The following is a 15,638-nucleotide window of genomic DNA, read 5'->3' as shown; positions in this document are numbered from 1 at the left end:
GCCCTGGCACAGGCCTGCCTCATGGAAGAGCAAGTGGGCCAGGCTTCCCATTGTTACAGCATCAGCACAGGAGACACTGATCAAGCCTGAAGGGGCACTAGCCATCCATCACCCCCAGCCCCCACAGACAAGCCTAGTTACAAGCATCGTTAGCTGACCAACTTGGCTGAGAGCACCGAGGCCCCTCACAGCCCAAGGAGGAGGGGGAGAAGCTCTCCAGCTCTCCCATCCCCTAAGGCAGACCCCACATTCCCCAACCCACCCCAGGCTTCAATGACTCCCCAGGCAGCAGCTGGGGCTCCCAGCCCCCCGTGGGCAGCTCTGAGTGGGGCCACCCCCCAGCAGGAGCATGGGGAGCCAAGAAGCCGCAGAGCTGCACCTCCTGGCCTGCAGACAGTAGCACCCTCTGGTGGCCACAAGGAACAGCTGCACCTCACCAGCACTGTCCCAGGGCCGCAGTGCTCCGTGCGCGGGGTGCCTGCTCCCCACCCAGCCAGGTGGGGATGTTGGTGGGAAGCCCAGCTCCCCGTCAGCCTGTTCGCCTTGGCAGCCCTCTCAGCAGGCAGGCTCAGAGCCCTTGTGGGGTGGGCACTGCCTTATCTGCAGCAGGGCTCCCAAGCAGGTTCTAAGCCCGCCGCTGGCTCTCCCTGTCTGGCAGGGAGGCCTCGGCCAGGCTGCAGCACGTCCAGGGGGCGCAACGCCGGTACAATGCTTTGAACAAGGGGCCCTAGGAAGGGCCTGGTGCACGAAACCAGGGTGCTAACATGACCAGCGCATCATCGAGACCGCCACCATGGGTGGAGCCTCCCAGGGGCACGCCCCTCTACCACATGGTCTGGCCTGGCCCGGCCCGGCCCGGCTCCTCTCTGTGCAGCACTCAGCCTGACCATTTGGAGAGGGAACCCCCATGAACAAGGAAACATGGCCAGGCTGGGGGACAGTCAGCCAGGCCAGGAGGGGAGGAGACGCCTCACAGACAGCCAAGGGGCACAGCCAGGCTGGGCTAGCTTATGGAGAAGCAGCAAACAGTTCTACAGGTGCTGATGGATGGTTCCCGCCTGCCTGCAGACAGAGGCCAGACACCCAGCCTTGTCCTGCGTCCCCTTGGCAGAGCTCGATCTGCTGACCAGGGCATGCTTGGGTCCCCCGAGAGTGGGGGACGGGTCCAAGGGAATGCGCTGAAGTGGGCTGAGCCCTTCCTGGAGGAATGCACCCAAAGAGCAGGGTTGGGAAGGGCCCCACCCCCCAAACCCCTCCCCGGCTGTGCGCCACAAGGACCAGGTCTGCCTCAGGCCCGTTTCAACAGCCACCTGCAGCTGCCAGGTGAGCCGGTCAGATGCCGGGGCTCCAGCACCACCTCCCGCTCTGTCTGCCCTTTGCCACGTTCCACCCCACACGACCCATGAGATGGCCCTGGGCCTGGAGAACAGCTGGCTGGCAGCGCCCCCAAGCCAGGCTGAGGAGTTCTGGCCCCAGTGCCATCTCCATGGGTGAGGGTCAGGTCAGTCCCTGGCCTGGGAGACTGTTGGATTCCTCGCTGAGCTCTCACACAGCAGCATCCAGCAGTAACGCCGACAACCAGCTCTGGCTGGCTAGGAGCCCTGTCCCATCCCGGCAGATGAAGACTCTGCCTCAGTCAATCCTCTTGGGTGGGCTACAGCAGCGCAATGGACCTGGGCATGGAGCTGCCAACCCCTTCAGAATGCTTCAGCAGGTCTTCTCAGCACCACAGCTACCGCCAATCTATCAGCCCAGTCCCTGCGCTACGCTGCCTTCCCAGGCTCTTCAAATCAAGTCCCAGGGCTCAGCCTCTCTCTTCAAAGCATTGCATGGTCGGGGCTCCCAGGAGCCGAAAGACTGTCTGAAGCGCTGGACAAAGACAGCAGATGACAGCTTTGCTCCTCTGGCCCAGCGGAGCGCTCAGCAATTCAAGGACAGCTGGTCTGTGCCGGAGATGGAACGTTTACAGGGGTGGGCCCAGACTGTGGGGTGAACTCACCCAGAAGCAGCCTCCCACTTCCACTCTAAGGGAAGAGCGCGTTGCTTTAACCTCCCTTCTCTGAAACACACCCCACAGCAGGGACGTCTAGACCACAACCGTTACCAAACCCAAATGCTGCATGGCACGTGAACAAACCTGGGGGCTGCTGTGGAGTCACACTGCTCAACTCACCCCGGCAGGCGAGGAACTCCAATACCAGTGCAGAGCGCGATGCGAGAACCTGGCTCGAACAGACAAGCCCCACCAGGGATTAGTCTGCCAGCAGAGTGCAGTGCGTTGTGGTGCGAGAACCTCGCTGGGACCCACCAGGGCTGGGAAGCTCCGGTGTCATGATACATAGCTGAGTGTGGTCTGACACAGGGAGCCGAATGGCTGCTTTGGGGGTGCCCTGAGGCTCTCACAGGCCAGGATCCATGGGTGGGGGCCCCAGGCGTTGAATTTCTCAGGGTTTTCCCAGAGCCCCATGTGCTGCCCCACCAGGGTTTCAGTACTGTCACCCTACTCCTCTCCGCCCCGCGGCACAGCTCTTCCTACCTTTTACCTGGACTCTCTTGTGAGCGAGCAGGCCCTCGGGGTGCGGGAGGCTGTACACGAGCACTTTGCCATCAGAAAAGGCTGCCGCCAGGAGGCCCAGCCGGCTCATCTGAGGGGGCTGGAGGGACAGATGCACAGGCTGAGGGGCCAGGCTCAGGCTCCAGGGGAGACTCACCCAAGGCACCCCACCCCCCGCCAGGTCATGCCGAGTGCTGCGGTGCAATGGCTCCATTCTGTGCCCAGGAGTGGGTACAATCCGTGGGCATCGCTCTGTGCTGGGGGGCAGTCACTCCACAGGCTGCTCGGAGGGGAGCGGGATCCATGTCTGTGGGGCCCACTGCTGGGGTCATCCCCAGAGGCTTCATGCGGGCAGACCCAGCCTCCCCCCTGCTCCGCCACACCCCTACCTTCCTGCAGGTGGTGGGCAGCTCCCAGGCTCCGCTGGGGCAGAACTTCATGTCCCAGATGCAGCCGTGGTCGGCGGCGATGGCATAGGCCAGCCTGGCTTTGGTGGCAGAGCTGCAGGCACAGGCAAGTTAGGGGGGGCCTGGCTGGTGAGTGTCAGGAGCCCCCCTCCACCCGCACAGGGGCATAGCTCCAGCTCAGCCCCCAGGCACATGGAGCAGGCAGGGAGAGCCCAGCAAAGCTCTACAGCTGCTGGCTCTGCCACCCAGACCCCTCCACCCTGGGCATGGGCCAAGCCTCCAGCCGGGACCAAGGAGGTAAGTTGCGCCCTCCCCGTAGAGCAGCTCCCGGGCGCCTCAGCCGTGGTTTCCCACAGCAGTCAGCGTTGGCTTCTGCCCAGGACTGGGCCACTGAGCTCCAGGGTCCTGGAGTGAGTGACGGCCTGTGCAGGGCACGGCCAGGGGCCCGGGGAGCATGGGGGTGAGGCCCCAGGCCCACATCCCATGTGGAGGAGGCGGCCCTGCTCCACTCCCACGAGCAACGCGTTTGCCACCCCCACAGGCCATGGGCTCGCCACCCTCAACTCTCCCACCCCCGCCCCCCGGCTCTGGGCTCGCCTCCCAGGGCTGTGTACCGCCCCACCCTGCACCATCCCCTGGCTCTGAGCTCACCCCCACCCTGAACCACCCCCCGGCTCTGTGCTCCCCTCCACCCCCCCGGCTCTGCGCTCCCCCTTCACCCCCACCAGTCTCCAGGCTCTGCCCTCACTCCCCACCCCCACCACCCTCCAGGCTCTGCACTCACCAGAGCCTCTCCCACACACACGACTCACCCTGCCTCTGGCTGCAGGATGCCCAGAGCCCAGAGCTGCAGCAGTGCAGGGCCTGTGTGGAGCTCAGCCAGGCTATGCCTTTCGTCCATGCCCTTGTTACAGTAAAGTGCCACGTACTGGGGGGCAGCAGAGCCCTCTGGACACGGGCACCATTCCATGGCCCACACTGGGCCACCCACAAAGAAGGACACGTCCAGGCGCTCCTCATGGGGCTGCAGGGAGTTGAACCTGCCGAGGGGAATGGGAGAAGTGAGTAAAAAGCGGGCGGCAGGGCAGGGGGCGCAGCCAGCTAAGGGCTCTGCTGTCCAAGGGAACATGCAGAACAAGGCAGGGCAGCTGCAGGCTGCCTCCACACTGCGCCATAATTGAGCAGTGCTCTGGGGGTGGGAGCCCTGCCTGGACCTGAACCCAGTGCCCAGGGTACAATGCAAAGGGAAGCCTGCAAGGAGGGACAGAGCACACTGCAAGCTCAGCTGGCCCTGATGCTGGGGGCCTCGATTCCCATTAGCTCTGGGCGGTGGCTGCGCTGGATCCCAGGGGCAGAAGCTGCTCTGGGGGGTTGCCAAGACCCAGCAAGTCATTCTGGAGTAGGCACAGCACTTCAGCTGCCAGGCCCAGCTCCAGACAGTGACCCTGGGGCTTGGCCATACCTGTTGATGCGGTACAGGACATCGTCTTCTTCGATGCCCTCCCGCTGGATGGAGAAGAGCGGAGACTTCATCTCTCCCGGCAGGTACTGGGCACATTCGCTGAAGGGGCAAAAAAAGAATAATGAGCAGCCACTGTCTCCTCTCTCAGGGACTTGCTTTGGGAAACAAACCCAGCTTGGGGCCCCGGCCCAACCCTCAGCAACCCCTCTCTGGGGAACTGGTCCAGCCCTTTGATATTATTGGACATCTGACAACCATCGAGGTCAGTATAGGGAACTGCCCCTATGTTGTGCATTCACCCCTTACCCACTGCTCCCTTGCCAGCCCCAAGGCAGGGGCTGCCCCATGCCCACTCACCCCAGCCTGCGGAAAACCATTCACCTACCTCTCAGAGAGAAATGTCCATCTGCGTGTGGAAGGGAGCCAGTCGGGGAATTCCCACGGGGAGTAGTGCTGGTCACGCCTGTGGAGCACAAGGCATCAGAATCCCACATGCCCCCCACGTGGCTGCTCTCCTTGCTGCTACATGCCCTGGCTAGAGGCAGAAGCTGCAGGCTGGGGCACAAAGACATTGGGGAATTCGAGCCCAGCCTGGCACCGGTCCCTCACCCCTGAAACTCATCACCCCAGGGATCCTTCTGCCAAGGGCTCCTTGCCCCTCTCGAGCCACCTGTGCTGCAAAGGACCCTGCAGGCCTCTACCTACAGGGCAGCCCTGAGTGAGGCTGATGCACCCAGCCCCGCCACCCCAGACTAAGGGGCAAGGGAGCCTTAGCCATGCCACTGCAGGCAGGCAGGCCGGCCCCGCATGATAGGACCACCCAAAGGGCCCTGGGACAGACTGCCTGCAGCCCCTCCAGCCCAGCGGGTCACCCAGCCTATCGCAGCCCCAGGGCTAGGTGCTCACCTCTCAGCACCCGCCCTAGACCCGAGCGAGGGTGGCCATACTCACAGGCTGTGGGTGATGCTGGGACACTTCCACACGGGGGCCATGATGGAGTTGTGGAAGCCATTGGGAGCAAGCCCTCGGCACTGGGGCTTGGACTTCTGAGCATAAGAGAAAGCAGGGTTAGAGCAAGATGCTAGTTATCCAGCCATGCCAAAGAGATGCCCCAGCCCTGGCCAGCTCTTGAGACGCCCATGCCCTTAGCCCCAGCTAGTTCCCTGCCCTCAACCCAACCCACCCATACCCCAGACACAACCCCCCAACACACCCTCCACCCAGCCCCAGAACAGCGGGGGGATGCAGCCATCCCATGGAGCCCCTACCCTGCCTCCCTCTCCAGGGCTGTGTCTGCCGAGAGTCCCTGCTCAGCCCACTGGCTCGGTTGGAGCACAAAGGCTGCTGCGGGCAGGAGAAGCGCAGCCTGCTTTGGCCAGCTGCAGGGACCAGCAGGTGTGTGCCCACACCCCTGTGTAGTAAGATGCGGCCCTGAAACATAAACCCTTATATCAGAGGCCTGAGACCTGAGCTAAAGTAATGGTCAAGACTTTGCTAACAAAGCACAGTTAAACTGTGAGCCAGAGGCAGGCCTTGCTCACAGAAGCTGGCAAGGAAAGGGCTGATGTTGCAAATTACACATACCTAAAAGGTTCTGGACCCTAGTGATATCCGAACACTCCAATACTTGCACATTCCACACATATAACAAGGAACAGGCCGACCCATCCCAAAGACGGGGCAAAAGGGTACTATGATGGATAGAGTTGTTTTGAATCAACATGTTCAAGGTGAGAGGCGGCACCTTACTGGGTAGAGGAGTTGTACCTTGTTATGTAGAGGGGTTGCACCTCGATACATCAGAAGTGTACTGTGCATAAGATGCATCCCTGGGGCGGTGTCTCTGTCCAGCCTAGGGGGCAGTGGAGAATCCTGCCGGGGACTGAGCTGTGTCCATTGTCAAGGAGGACATAGGGACTAACAGAACTGTAGACATCTGATCCGGGGAGTTAGAGACTATGTTTCTTTTGACAATAAACCTGGCTGGCTGCCTTCGTGCCTTATTGGAGTCTGTGGTCATTGGGGATTCTCTTGGGGTCTGCTGTATCAGCTATCTGCGCAGAGCCAGGGCAGCACACAGAGGGAACACACATTCAGCCGACTTATCAACACTGGACAGAGCAGAGCACCACACCAGTGGCGTCTGACAATACCCTGGTCAGAGTCAGTTCCAGAACCTCCAACCCAGTAGACAGGAAGAACTGGCCCAGTGCAAACCAGCAAGGGTCTGTAATTAACCTATCGGCTCCAGGCCAGCCAGAACCCCTGAACGGCAGGGAGATGCAGCCAGCCAGCACCAGACCTAGATTTAGAAAAAGGGAAAAAGTGACCTGAGCACATACAGCTCCGTTTCTGAGCTCAGGAAATGCAAGGTGGGTGCTGGAACATTGGAGATGGTACACAGAAGAGCCTGGGACTGGCAAACCTGCCTTAGTACAGCAGGCCACTCCCTGCACTACAGTCACAGTGCAGACTAGCTTTCTGGTTAACACTGACTCCGGCAAGTGTTCTAGAATCTGTAGCTCCTCAGACTGCCCAGAAAGTCAGGGTGCTTCCTGCGGGGGGTGGTGGAGAAGAGGCAGGGGTAGTGCCACATCTGGGATCACTGGAAAAAGGGGCTCCTGAGACTCAGCCCTCCCAGGACAAGGGCTTTTCTTAGGGTTGCCACATTCTGCCAACCTTTTGGGGCCGAAGCTGGGGATCAAAGCAGGGCTCTGGCCCTAGCAAAGAGTTACCCCTGGGAGCGCCTGGCACCACTGCTCCAAGGAGCCGCAGTCCCCAGCCTGTTTAGCTTTCCTGCAATGTCAGAGCGACACAGATCACACTGAGCAATTGTGGACAGAGGAACAGGAGGGCTTGCAGCCTCAGCAGTTTCTCGGTAGCTGCAGAGCTCCAGGGCTAAGCAGCAGCCTCTGATGCTGACCCAGCCACCCCAGGTCAGGTCTAATCCAAGGGCAGAATGCTGGAAGAGGCCAAGACGACAGCATGTAGCTTACAACTCTCTTTCCAGCGATGTAAGCAAAGTACTCTGGAAAAAATCAGACTCGCATCCTGGGAAAGGGAGTGGGCTTAGGTGAGGGGGTGAAGATTTGGGATGGATGGCCTGGGACATGGGAAAGAGGTGAGGAGCTGGGGAAGAATAGGGGGAGGACACCTGTCAGCTCCACATTCTCCCCTCCCATGTGAGCCTCAGGATCCAAGGGTCCTGTGCCCTTCTACAGGGTCTCCACCCCTGCCCCCCCCTCACATAAGACAGTATCTGGGGGGCCTGAAGCCTTCTCCCTAATCTCCCATGTGTGTGATGCGATCTGGGGGGAGGGGCTTCTCCTCTTGGCTTCCTGGAGGACAGCAGCTCCTCTTCCTGCTCCACATGAGCCAGCATGTAGTGTGGGAACTCTACATCTGGGGAACTCCAGCTTCTGCACTATGTGGTTGAGGTCTGGCAGCTCTGATCTTGGGGCTGTGTCCTGGAGTTGGTTCTAAAGAACTTCCAAAAATGGAGCAGTGCACAGCAGAGCTATGGGTTTAGGCTTTACTTGTCTCCATTCAGCTGAGCCCATCACACTGGGACGAATGGGCCACTTCACACCACTCAGAACCTCCTACGCTTTCAGGATTCTCCAGCACTGGGAGTCTGGATTTAGCAAAGCTGCTGCTGACGGATTAATGCTTTTTTGTACACCACTGGCTTCTCATGCGCTAATGGCTTAAAGGGATGGGAAGGGGAGGAGGGTGAGCTGGGAAGTGGGAGGATTGTTACTTGGGGGGATGGAGAGAGACACACCAGTCTTCTCTCACATGCTTAGTTCCTGTAACCACCATGTAATAAAGCAGTGAGATTCTTGGGATACAGCCCACGGCTGGGTGAATTTCTCCTCACAGTCCTACTGGGAACTACACTTTACAAACATTTCAAAGCATGACCATTACGCCTGGTCCACTATAACAAAGTGCATGGTGGGGACAGGACTTATGATTCACGTAGCAACTGTGTGAGCCAGTGGTGAGAACAGTGGACTGCGACTCAAAGCTTAGGCTCTATTCCCAGCTCTGCCACTAACTTGATGAGTGACTTTGGCCAAATCTCCATGCCTCAGTTTCCCTAGCTGTACAATGGGGATAACGATTTTTCCCTCCTTGAAATATAATGATGATGAACACCATGAAAGACTTAGGTTATCCCCTTTATTACCTGGCCACAGCAGCATCTGGACTGCACATCTATGTAATGACCACTACTTAAATGACCACTAACTCCTACCCACATCACTTCTCCTCCTGATTAAAAAAAAACAAAAACAAAAAAAACCAGGAAATTCACTGACCAAAGCTTTCATGCATACAGACCTGCAGTTGCCGGTGGTATATCTTGCCCTTCTAGAACATCGAGTTCAGCAAAACTCAAACTTGTGAAAACCAGGAAAGAGGGTTATGGGACATGGCCTCACAACCAGACTCTGTCCTCTGAGCACTGCCCCCATAGGTTCATCACACACATACTTGCATTCCCCTTTACACTGTGCTGCATAGGAATGACCCACGCTTACCTACTGTCACACACTTGGCCTACTCAACAGAAACATCTACATTTTATAACCCTTTATCCTCTTTTATGGGTTGTGCTGAAAGGAGAACAGTTAGGCTAAAGGGATGGTACTAGGGGAATTCCTCAAGGATTAGTCTTGGAACTAATCTTTCTAATCTTTTCATTAATGACTTTTGCACAAAACCAGGAGTCTGCAAATGAACTTTGCTGATGAGACAAACTTGGAAGACATTGTTCTTATGTCAATGCAGTGGAGGATCAGAATATTAGGAAAAACTGGATGACCTTGACAACCAGAGTGAAAGAACTGGAATGAAATTCAATAGTACCAAGTTCAAGAGTTTATGCTATAAAGTGAAGGCTCAGCAAAGACTTGGGTGTGTGGGTGGATCACAGGATGACTGTGAGCCATCAGCGTGACGTGGCTGTATGACCCTAGGACTTCAGAGGGGAGGTACAACTAACAGAGATAGGGAAAAAGAAAAGGAGTACTTGTGGCACCTTAGAGACTAAAATTTATTTGAGCATAATCTTTCATGAGCTACAGCTCACTCATGAAAGCTTATGTTCAAATACATTTGTCAGTCTCTAAGGTGCCACAAGTACTTATTTTCTTTTTGCAAATACAGATTAACACGGCTGCTACTCTGAAACCAGAGATAGGGAAGTAATAATGCTCTTGTGCAAGGCACTCATAAAGACTCCATCTGCAACACCACGCATAGCTCTGGTCACCCGCGTGCAAGACAGGAACTCAGACGGGAGCAGGCAAAGAAGAGAGCTGCTAGGCTGATGAGTGAAACGCAGAGCCTCTCTTATGGGAGCAGGCTGGCAGAGCTTTGACTACCCTAGCAAAACGAAGGCTGAAGGGCGGGGGGATCTGACTGCTCCCTGGGAATACAGCGTGGGTAACGTCCAAGACAGGAGAGAGCTACTGAAGCTAAAGGCCAAATCTGGCACAAGACCAAACAGGGATAAGGTGACAATGAACACGCTGAGGCTGGAGAGGAGAAAGTTTTGGACCATCAGAGGAGGGAGGGTCGGGAACAGCTTCCCAATAGGAGCTGTGGGAGCAAACCACCTCTCTGGCTTTAAGATGGAGCTCAACAAACTCACAAAGGGGCTGCCTGCAACCTCAGGGGACCAGGAGCTCCCTGCCAATCCTAGACCCTGTGTTCAAACAGGGAGTTCGAGTCACTTTAAATCAGCAGCTCTGCCTCCATGCCATGTCCCAGAGCCCCCTCCCCCTGGGGGGACTGCTTCCTTCCCCCACAGCCATGCTCTATATACCTGGGGCGAGGGTGTCCACTTTAGGGCCCAGAGCTCAGGAGCTGACTGACCCCCTTCCCACTCTACCCCATATGGAGTGTGGGGGGGGGACACATCAAGGCTCAGTGGCCAGCCCCCTCCCCCTCTGCCTCCTACAAACATTAACTCGGAGCTGGTGTGACAAGGGGGCAACGTGAAGAGGATGCTGTTACCCCTGCTGACTGCATCCTCGGGGTGTGGCCCCGGACAGCCTCTGGCTCTGACTCAGAGACCTCGCTGAGCAAGACATCACTCTCCTCCTCCTCCTCCTCCTCCAGTAACACCTCTTCTGAGGGCACAAAGTCCACATCCCGGGAGAGGTCATCGTCATCAGCTGCCTCCTCTTTCCTCCTCCGGCTCCGGCACTTCTTTCTCGAACTGTCAGACTCTGGTTCCTGGGGGCCCTCGTTGGGAGCCAGGGGCTGGTACACAGATGTCAGCTCCTCGGCCAGCTCCTGCAGGTAAAGCAAGGCCCTGGGGACACCAAAGGCATCACTGGTAAGAGAGCTGCCCTGCCCCCTCAGGGCATCTCCCTGGGCTACAGTCATTGGGCCTGGTGCTCTGGGAAGGAGCATTTCTGCCACTGGTGCCCAGAGGGACCAGGCTGCACCGGGACTGGAGACCCAAACCTTACCAGCAACTTCCCGCACCGCAGCCAAGCTCTGCATTCAGGAAACATGGCTTGCCCCTCTGGGGGAAAGCTTACACTGGGTCTGAAAGCCAAGCTTCCCACACAGGAGTGCCAACAGAGCCCAGCAACGCTGCTCTGAGTCAGCCAGGGCCACCAGAGACTGGGAGCACCACTGCACTCCTTTGGTTGTTTCCCTGTTTCATCTCCATGGTGTTCTCATGCAAGCCAAGACCATCACATGGATGGGCTACATCACACCCTGCAGACCGTCCCAAGCTTTCCAGGTTCTCCTGTGTTGGGAATTTGGATATAGCAGAACTGTGGCTACTTTTCTCAAAGTTTTTTTTATGAACAACTGGCTTCTAACTAATGGCTGAATGGCACGGGAAGGGGAGGAGGGTGAGCTGGCAATGCCAGCCAGGAGGTGGGGCCACATATTTGGAGAGTGCTTGTTATACATTGCAGGGGATGGAGAGACAGGCAGCAGCCTTGTTTCACAGGTTTAAAGTTCCTGCAACCATCACGTAATAAAACTGTCACACTCTTGGTAGCTAGACCAGCTGTGTTTGAGATCTCTCTCTGCAGCCCTGGTGGGAACTGAACACTGCAAATATTCCAATCATGGCCATTGTTCCCAGCCCACGATAACAAAGGGCAGGGGGTGGGCCACTTAGGGAATGTCTACACTGCAATGTAAGCTTGTGCTTGAACCAGGGCTCTAGCCTAGTCTAGCCTCGCCTCGCCTCCCCTCCCCTCGTGTCTACACTGCAATTGCTTGAGCCAGGTCCCAGGATTCAGCCAGAAGTATCCCACAATTCCATGGGACAACCTCCTTAGTCCTCTCTCTCCCAACAATCTGCAATCCACTCTATTGAAAATGGAAGCCCCCCACCCTTTATGAACATCAGCAACTCAGGTCAGCATTAACCCATTCTCTACTGATCAACAATCTGGAAGCGCACTGTCAGAGAGCTTCCTGGGTCTGCAGTGGAGATCGAACAGATCAAACCTTTTGCAAAGTGAGCAGCTTCAAACTTCCTGTAATGTGCAGGATGGAAAATAAAGTTTTCTCCACATGGTCCTAGTGCTAGAGCGGCCACATTTCAGGGGGATGAGGATGCTAGGAAGTCTGGGATAGGGTTACCTTGACTAGGGTCTGCACACTGCAGCGTGGACACTAGAGCCCTAGGATCAAGCACAGATTAGAAAAGTCTTAATGTAGGGTTAAAATACAATGTAGATGCTCAAGCCCAGGGTTCCCTAGCTCAGGTTAGCTGACTCGAGTCCCACTAACCCTGGGTTTCCATTGCAGTGTAGACATACCGTCTGGCATCACATCACTAGCCCACACAGTTGCTGATGGGGACAGAGGAGCCCTAGGCTCTATTCCCAGCTCTGTCACTGCGCCAAATTTGAGATGTACTGATGCAAAGTGCTATGTAAGGGCTAGGTGTTATTATCTGACCACAGCAGTGACTGAGCTGCACTCCTACAGAACTACATCTGCCTAAGTGACCTGAACTATCAACACCACATTTGAAGAGACTAGGACGTTCACTGACTAAAACGTCATCAATGCAGAGGCGCGGTTGCCTGGTGGTATCTCGTGCCTTTCTAGAATGTTGAGTTCACCAAAACTCCAGCTTCTGAAAGCCAGGAAATACTGAGTTAGGGTACACACCCATGCAGCCTTAGCTCTGCCCTCTTTGAGCAATGCCCCAACAGACTCATTGCATGCTTACTAGCAGTCTCCCTTTGCATTGTACTGAACAGGAGATCATTCAAAAACAGCTTGCTCCATGGAAAGGCCACCACCCTGCTAAATTTCACAACGCATTCACCCCTACGCACATGGTGCCATCCAGCACTCTGCTTCCACTCACCTTTCATTAAACCCACAGCCACACTCACTTCCCACAAACTGCTGGCAATCCCCATTGCAAGAAGACCCGTGTCCTGCTCCCGACAAAGCCTACACAATGCAATACTGACATGAGAGCTGCTGAATCTCCTAAGGCACACAAGTACCTCTTTCCTTTGACCACACACACAGGGATCATGGAGAGGGGCTCACAAACACCCCAGAGGGTCAGAGCCCCCCAGATCGCCTCATATTACACACTCAGCTCTGCCAAGCTGCTCCAACTAATGTATCCATCATTCAATACAGCTATACCTAACGCAGGAGTTCCCCATGACTAGTGCCTGCTCTGGCGTGGGGGGGCAGAATAAAGGTTACGTAGGCATGCACTGTAATTCTATTTCCTGGGTTTGTGTTTTACCAAACTCAATGATGTGGAAGGACACCAAATGTCGCCAGGCAACCTTATCTCTGGGCTAACAACTGTTTTGTCGGTGAATTTTCAGATGAGAGTTGCTGAACTGGCAGGTGTCCAGCCCCTCAAGCTCTCCCACCCCCGGCCCGGACTGTCAGCATCCCACAGCCATTTCCTGTTTAGCCAGCAGCACTGCCCTCCCAAGGGCCTCTCTGGGGACAGGACAGTGAAGTCAGATCCACACACAGCCAATACCACCCCACTCTATGCTCTGCAGGGAACGTGCGTGTTTGCGGGGTGAAGGCAGTGAGTGACTGCAGCTCATGGGAATGGATTCCCTGGTTAGTCCGCTAACCACAACCCAGTGCATAGCATGGCAAGCAGCTGCCCTACAAATCCCGTCAGACAGTCTATTGCATTGAAAACCCCAGAGCACAGTCAAAGCTGGCCCCTTGCTGCTGTAGACACACAAGGGGCAGAGCCTTCCCCAGCTTGGAATGCTTCACTGGGCAGCCCAAACCATCTCCACAGCAGTTTTATGACTGTTCTTGTGACTTTCCCAGGCACCTTCCCAAAAGAGCAGACAGGGGAGTTCTAGGGTGAGGTGGAGATGAACCTCATACGGTCACCAAGGAGCAGCTGAGCAGGCTGGGGGGCACAGACACTTTCAAAAAGGGCAGCTTGGAGCCATGGGGGAGCCCCACAAGGAGCCACTCCTGCACCACAGACTGCAAGACAGCAGCTATCCCCTCTCTGCCCTGCACAAAACACCCATGGGCTGCAGCTCCTTCAGGTCTCACACCGGAGAGAGAAATCCATAGACTGCAGGATCCCCACTGGATCTCAGCAAGGTAGGCTCAAACCAAGCCTTTTGTTTCCAGACAGACACATGCTGACCTGGCCCAGGCATGGCAGACTACAGGGAATCTGCGTCCTCCAGCTCAAAATTCCTAAGAGTCACTGTTGGGCAGACCAGAGCTGGCCATGTCAGGCCAATGAGCAGCATGCTGGCAGATCAAATCCTCTTCCCCAGCCCCAGAGGCTTAGAATGCCTGCAGGCCCGCCAGGTGCCCGAATGCTGCATGGGATGGTAGCTCCCCTGGAAGGGCCTTGGGGGGACCCAGCCAGGAGAAAAGTCCCAAGTGGAGCCGACCAAGTTAACAACATACAGTCGACAATGGCACCCACTAGGCCCTCCCTGCTGCATCCACAATGGCAGTGATGCCCCCGCAAGGAACAGAACCTGCCCCAAGAGCACCATGCCCAGATGCACAGCTTCACTTCCTCCTATTGATTCTCTGTATCACCGTAGGACCTAGGAGCCCAGCCACGGCCCAGAGCCCAATTGTGCTAGGAGCTGTATAAACCCAGGACAAAGAAATGATGCCTGCTCTGCCCCCAAGGGCACTCTTACACTGGCACTAGCACCCTTGCCCTCCTCCCCCCACACCCACTCTTACACTTTAGCTGCCCGCCTCTTGGGGCGCCCACTGGGCGTGGCCTCCAAGCCATCAGGTGCCTCGTTGCTCCCCAGTATCTTCTGCACACAGATGGGCTCCGGCGCTTGGCAGTCCAGACCCTGCGACAGTTTCAGCAGGAGCAGCTCTGCTTTGGACTTACGGCCTCGTTTCTTTGGCACTTTCACGGGTGAGGTGGGCCCATTCTCCGAGGTCCCGGCGGCCTCCCCACACTCCTCAGCCCCTGCCCAGGCTGGACACTTGCGGGCAGGCCGTTTCCTTTTGGATTTTCGGCTTCGGACAGGCTTCCTCCTGGGCATGGCAGCTGCCAATTCCCCTTTGGGGTGGGCTGAGACCTCCCAGCCCACCAGCGCTGGAAGCTCACCTGGCCAAAGAGAAGAGGACCAGATGTCAGTGATGTGCAGCTCAGCTCACCATTCACCTCTCCCCACCCAAAGCTGCCTTATGGCCCACGAGCCACCAGCGTGGGGGTGACAGGGCACCACTCCCCAGCGCGGTAGACACGAGGGCCCCAGGTTCCAGCAGCAAGCAGGGCGCACCCACTCTGCCCCTTCCCAGGGGCACTCCTCAGCCATAGGGACGCCTCTGGGGAGAGGGGCTCCCTCCAAGGCCGGGCACCAGACAACGAGCTGGCTTAGATCGTTTCGTATTTGACAGGGCCTTGCAGGAGGAAGCAGCTGTGGGTTATTGGAAAGAGAAGAGAGCACCAGGAGAGAAGGGAGAGAGGGAGAAGGGCCGGCGGGGCCGTGCGTGGGGGACCCCAGGCTGCCGGCGCGGGGCGACGCGGGGCTCCCCGCGCAGAGGCCGGGCCGGGGACGCGGCGCGGCTACGTACGGGCGGCGGCCTGCGGGGAGCTCGGCTCCGGCCGCTCGCTCCCTGGAGACCCGCGTCCTCTCGTGCAGCGGCGGCGGCGGCTCGGCTCCTCCGGCAGCGCGCCCGGGCCCCCCGGGGCGGACGGTCCCGCGGCGGCCTCCGC

At 57.3% G+C, this 15,638-nt stretch overlaps 1 protein-coding gene across 1 annotated transcript in view; it reads right to left on the bottom strand.

Moving 5' to 3' along the window:
* GTF3C2 (general transcription factor IIIC subunit 2) overlaps nucleotides 1–15,632 on the bottom strand; it is a 33,694-nt gene extending 18,062 nt beyond the window's left edge. Inside the window, exons 1-9 of the mRNA XM_038396178.2 lie at nucleotides 15,497–15,632; nucleotides 14,645–15,026; nucleotides 10,451–10,751; nucleotides 5,375–5,469; nucleotides 4,809–4,886; nucleotides 4,424–4,522; nucleotides 3,774–4,001; nucleotides 2,944–3,055; nucleotides 2,537–2,654 (exon numbers count right to left, since the gene is read on the bottom strand). Coding sequence (XP_038252106.1) covers nucleotides 2,537–2,654; nucleotides 2,944–3,055; nucleotides 3,774–4,001; nucleotides 4,424–4,522; nucleotides 4,809–4,886; nucleotides 5,375–5,469; nucleotides 10,451–10,751; nucleotides 14,645–14,961 — 1,348 coding nt within the window. The 5' untranslated portion in view covers nucleotides 14,962–15,026; nucleotides 15,497–15,632. The remainder of the gene's footprint in view (nucleotides 1–2,536; nucleotides 2,655–2,943; nucleotides 3,056–3,773; nucleotides 4,002–4,423; nucleotides 4,523–4,808; nucleotides 4,887–5,374; nucleotides 5,470–10,450; nucleotides 10,752–14,644; nucleotides 15,027–15,496) is intronic.
* Nucleotides 15,633–15,638: the final 6 nt, after the last annotated feature.

Source organism: Dermochelys coriacea, chromosome 3 (genome assembly GCF_009764565.3).
Source record: "Dermochelys coriacea isolate rDerCor1 chromosome 3, rDerCor1.pri.v4, whole genome shotgun sequence".
Lineage (NCBI taxonomy): Eukaryota > Metazoa > Chordata > Testudines > Dermochelyidae > Dermochelys > Dermochelys coriacea.
The sequence above is the reverse complement of the archived record's forward strand: the minus strand, read 5'-3'. Positions and strand labels throughout refer to the sequence as shown.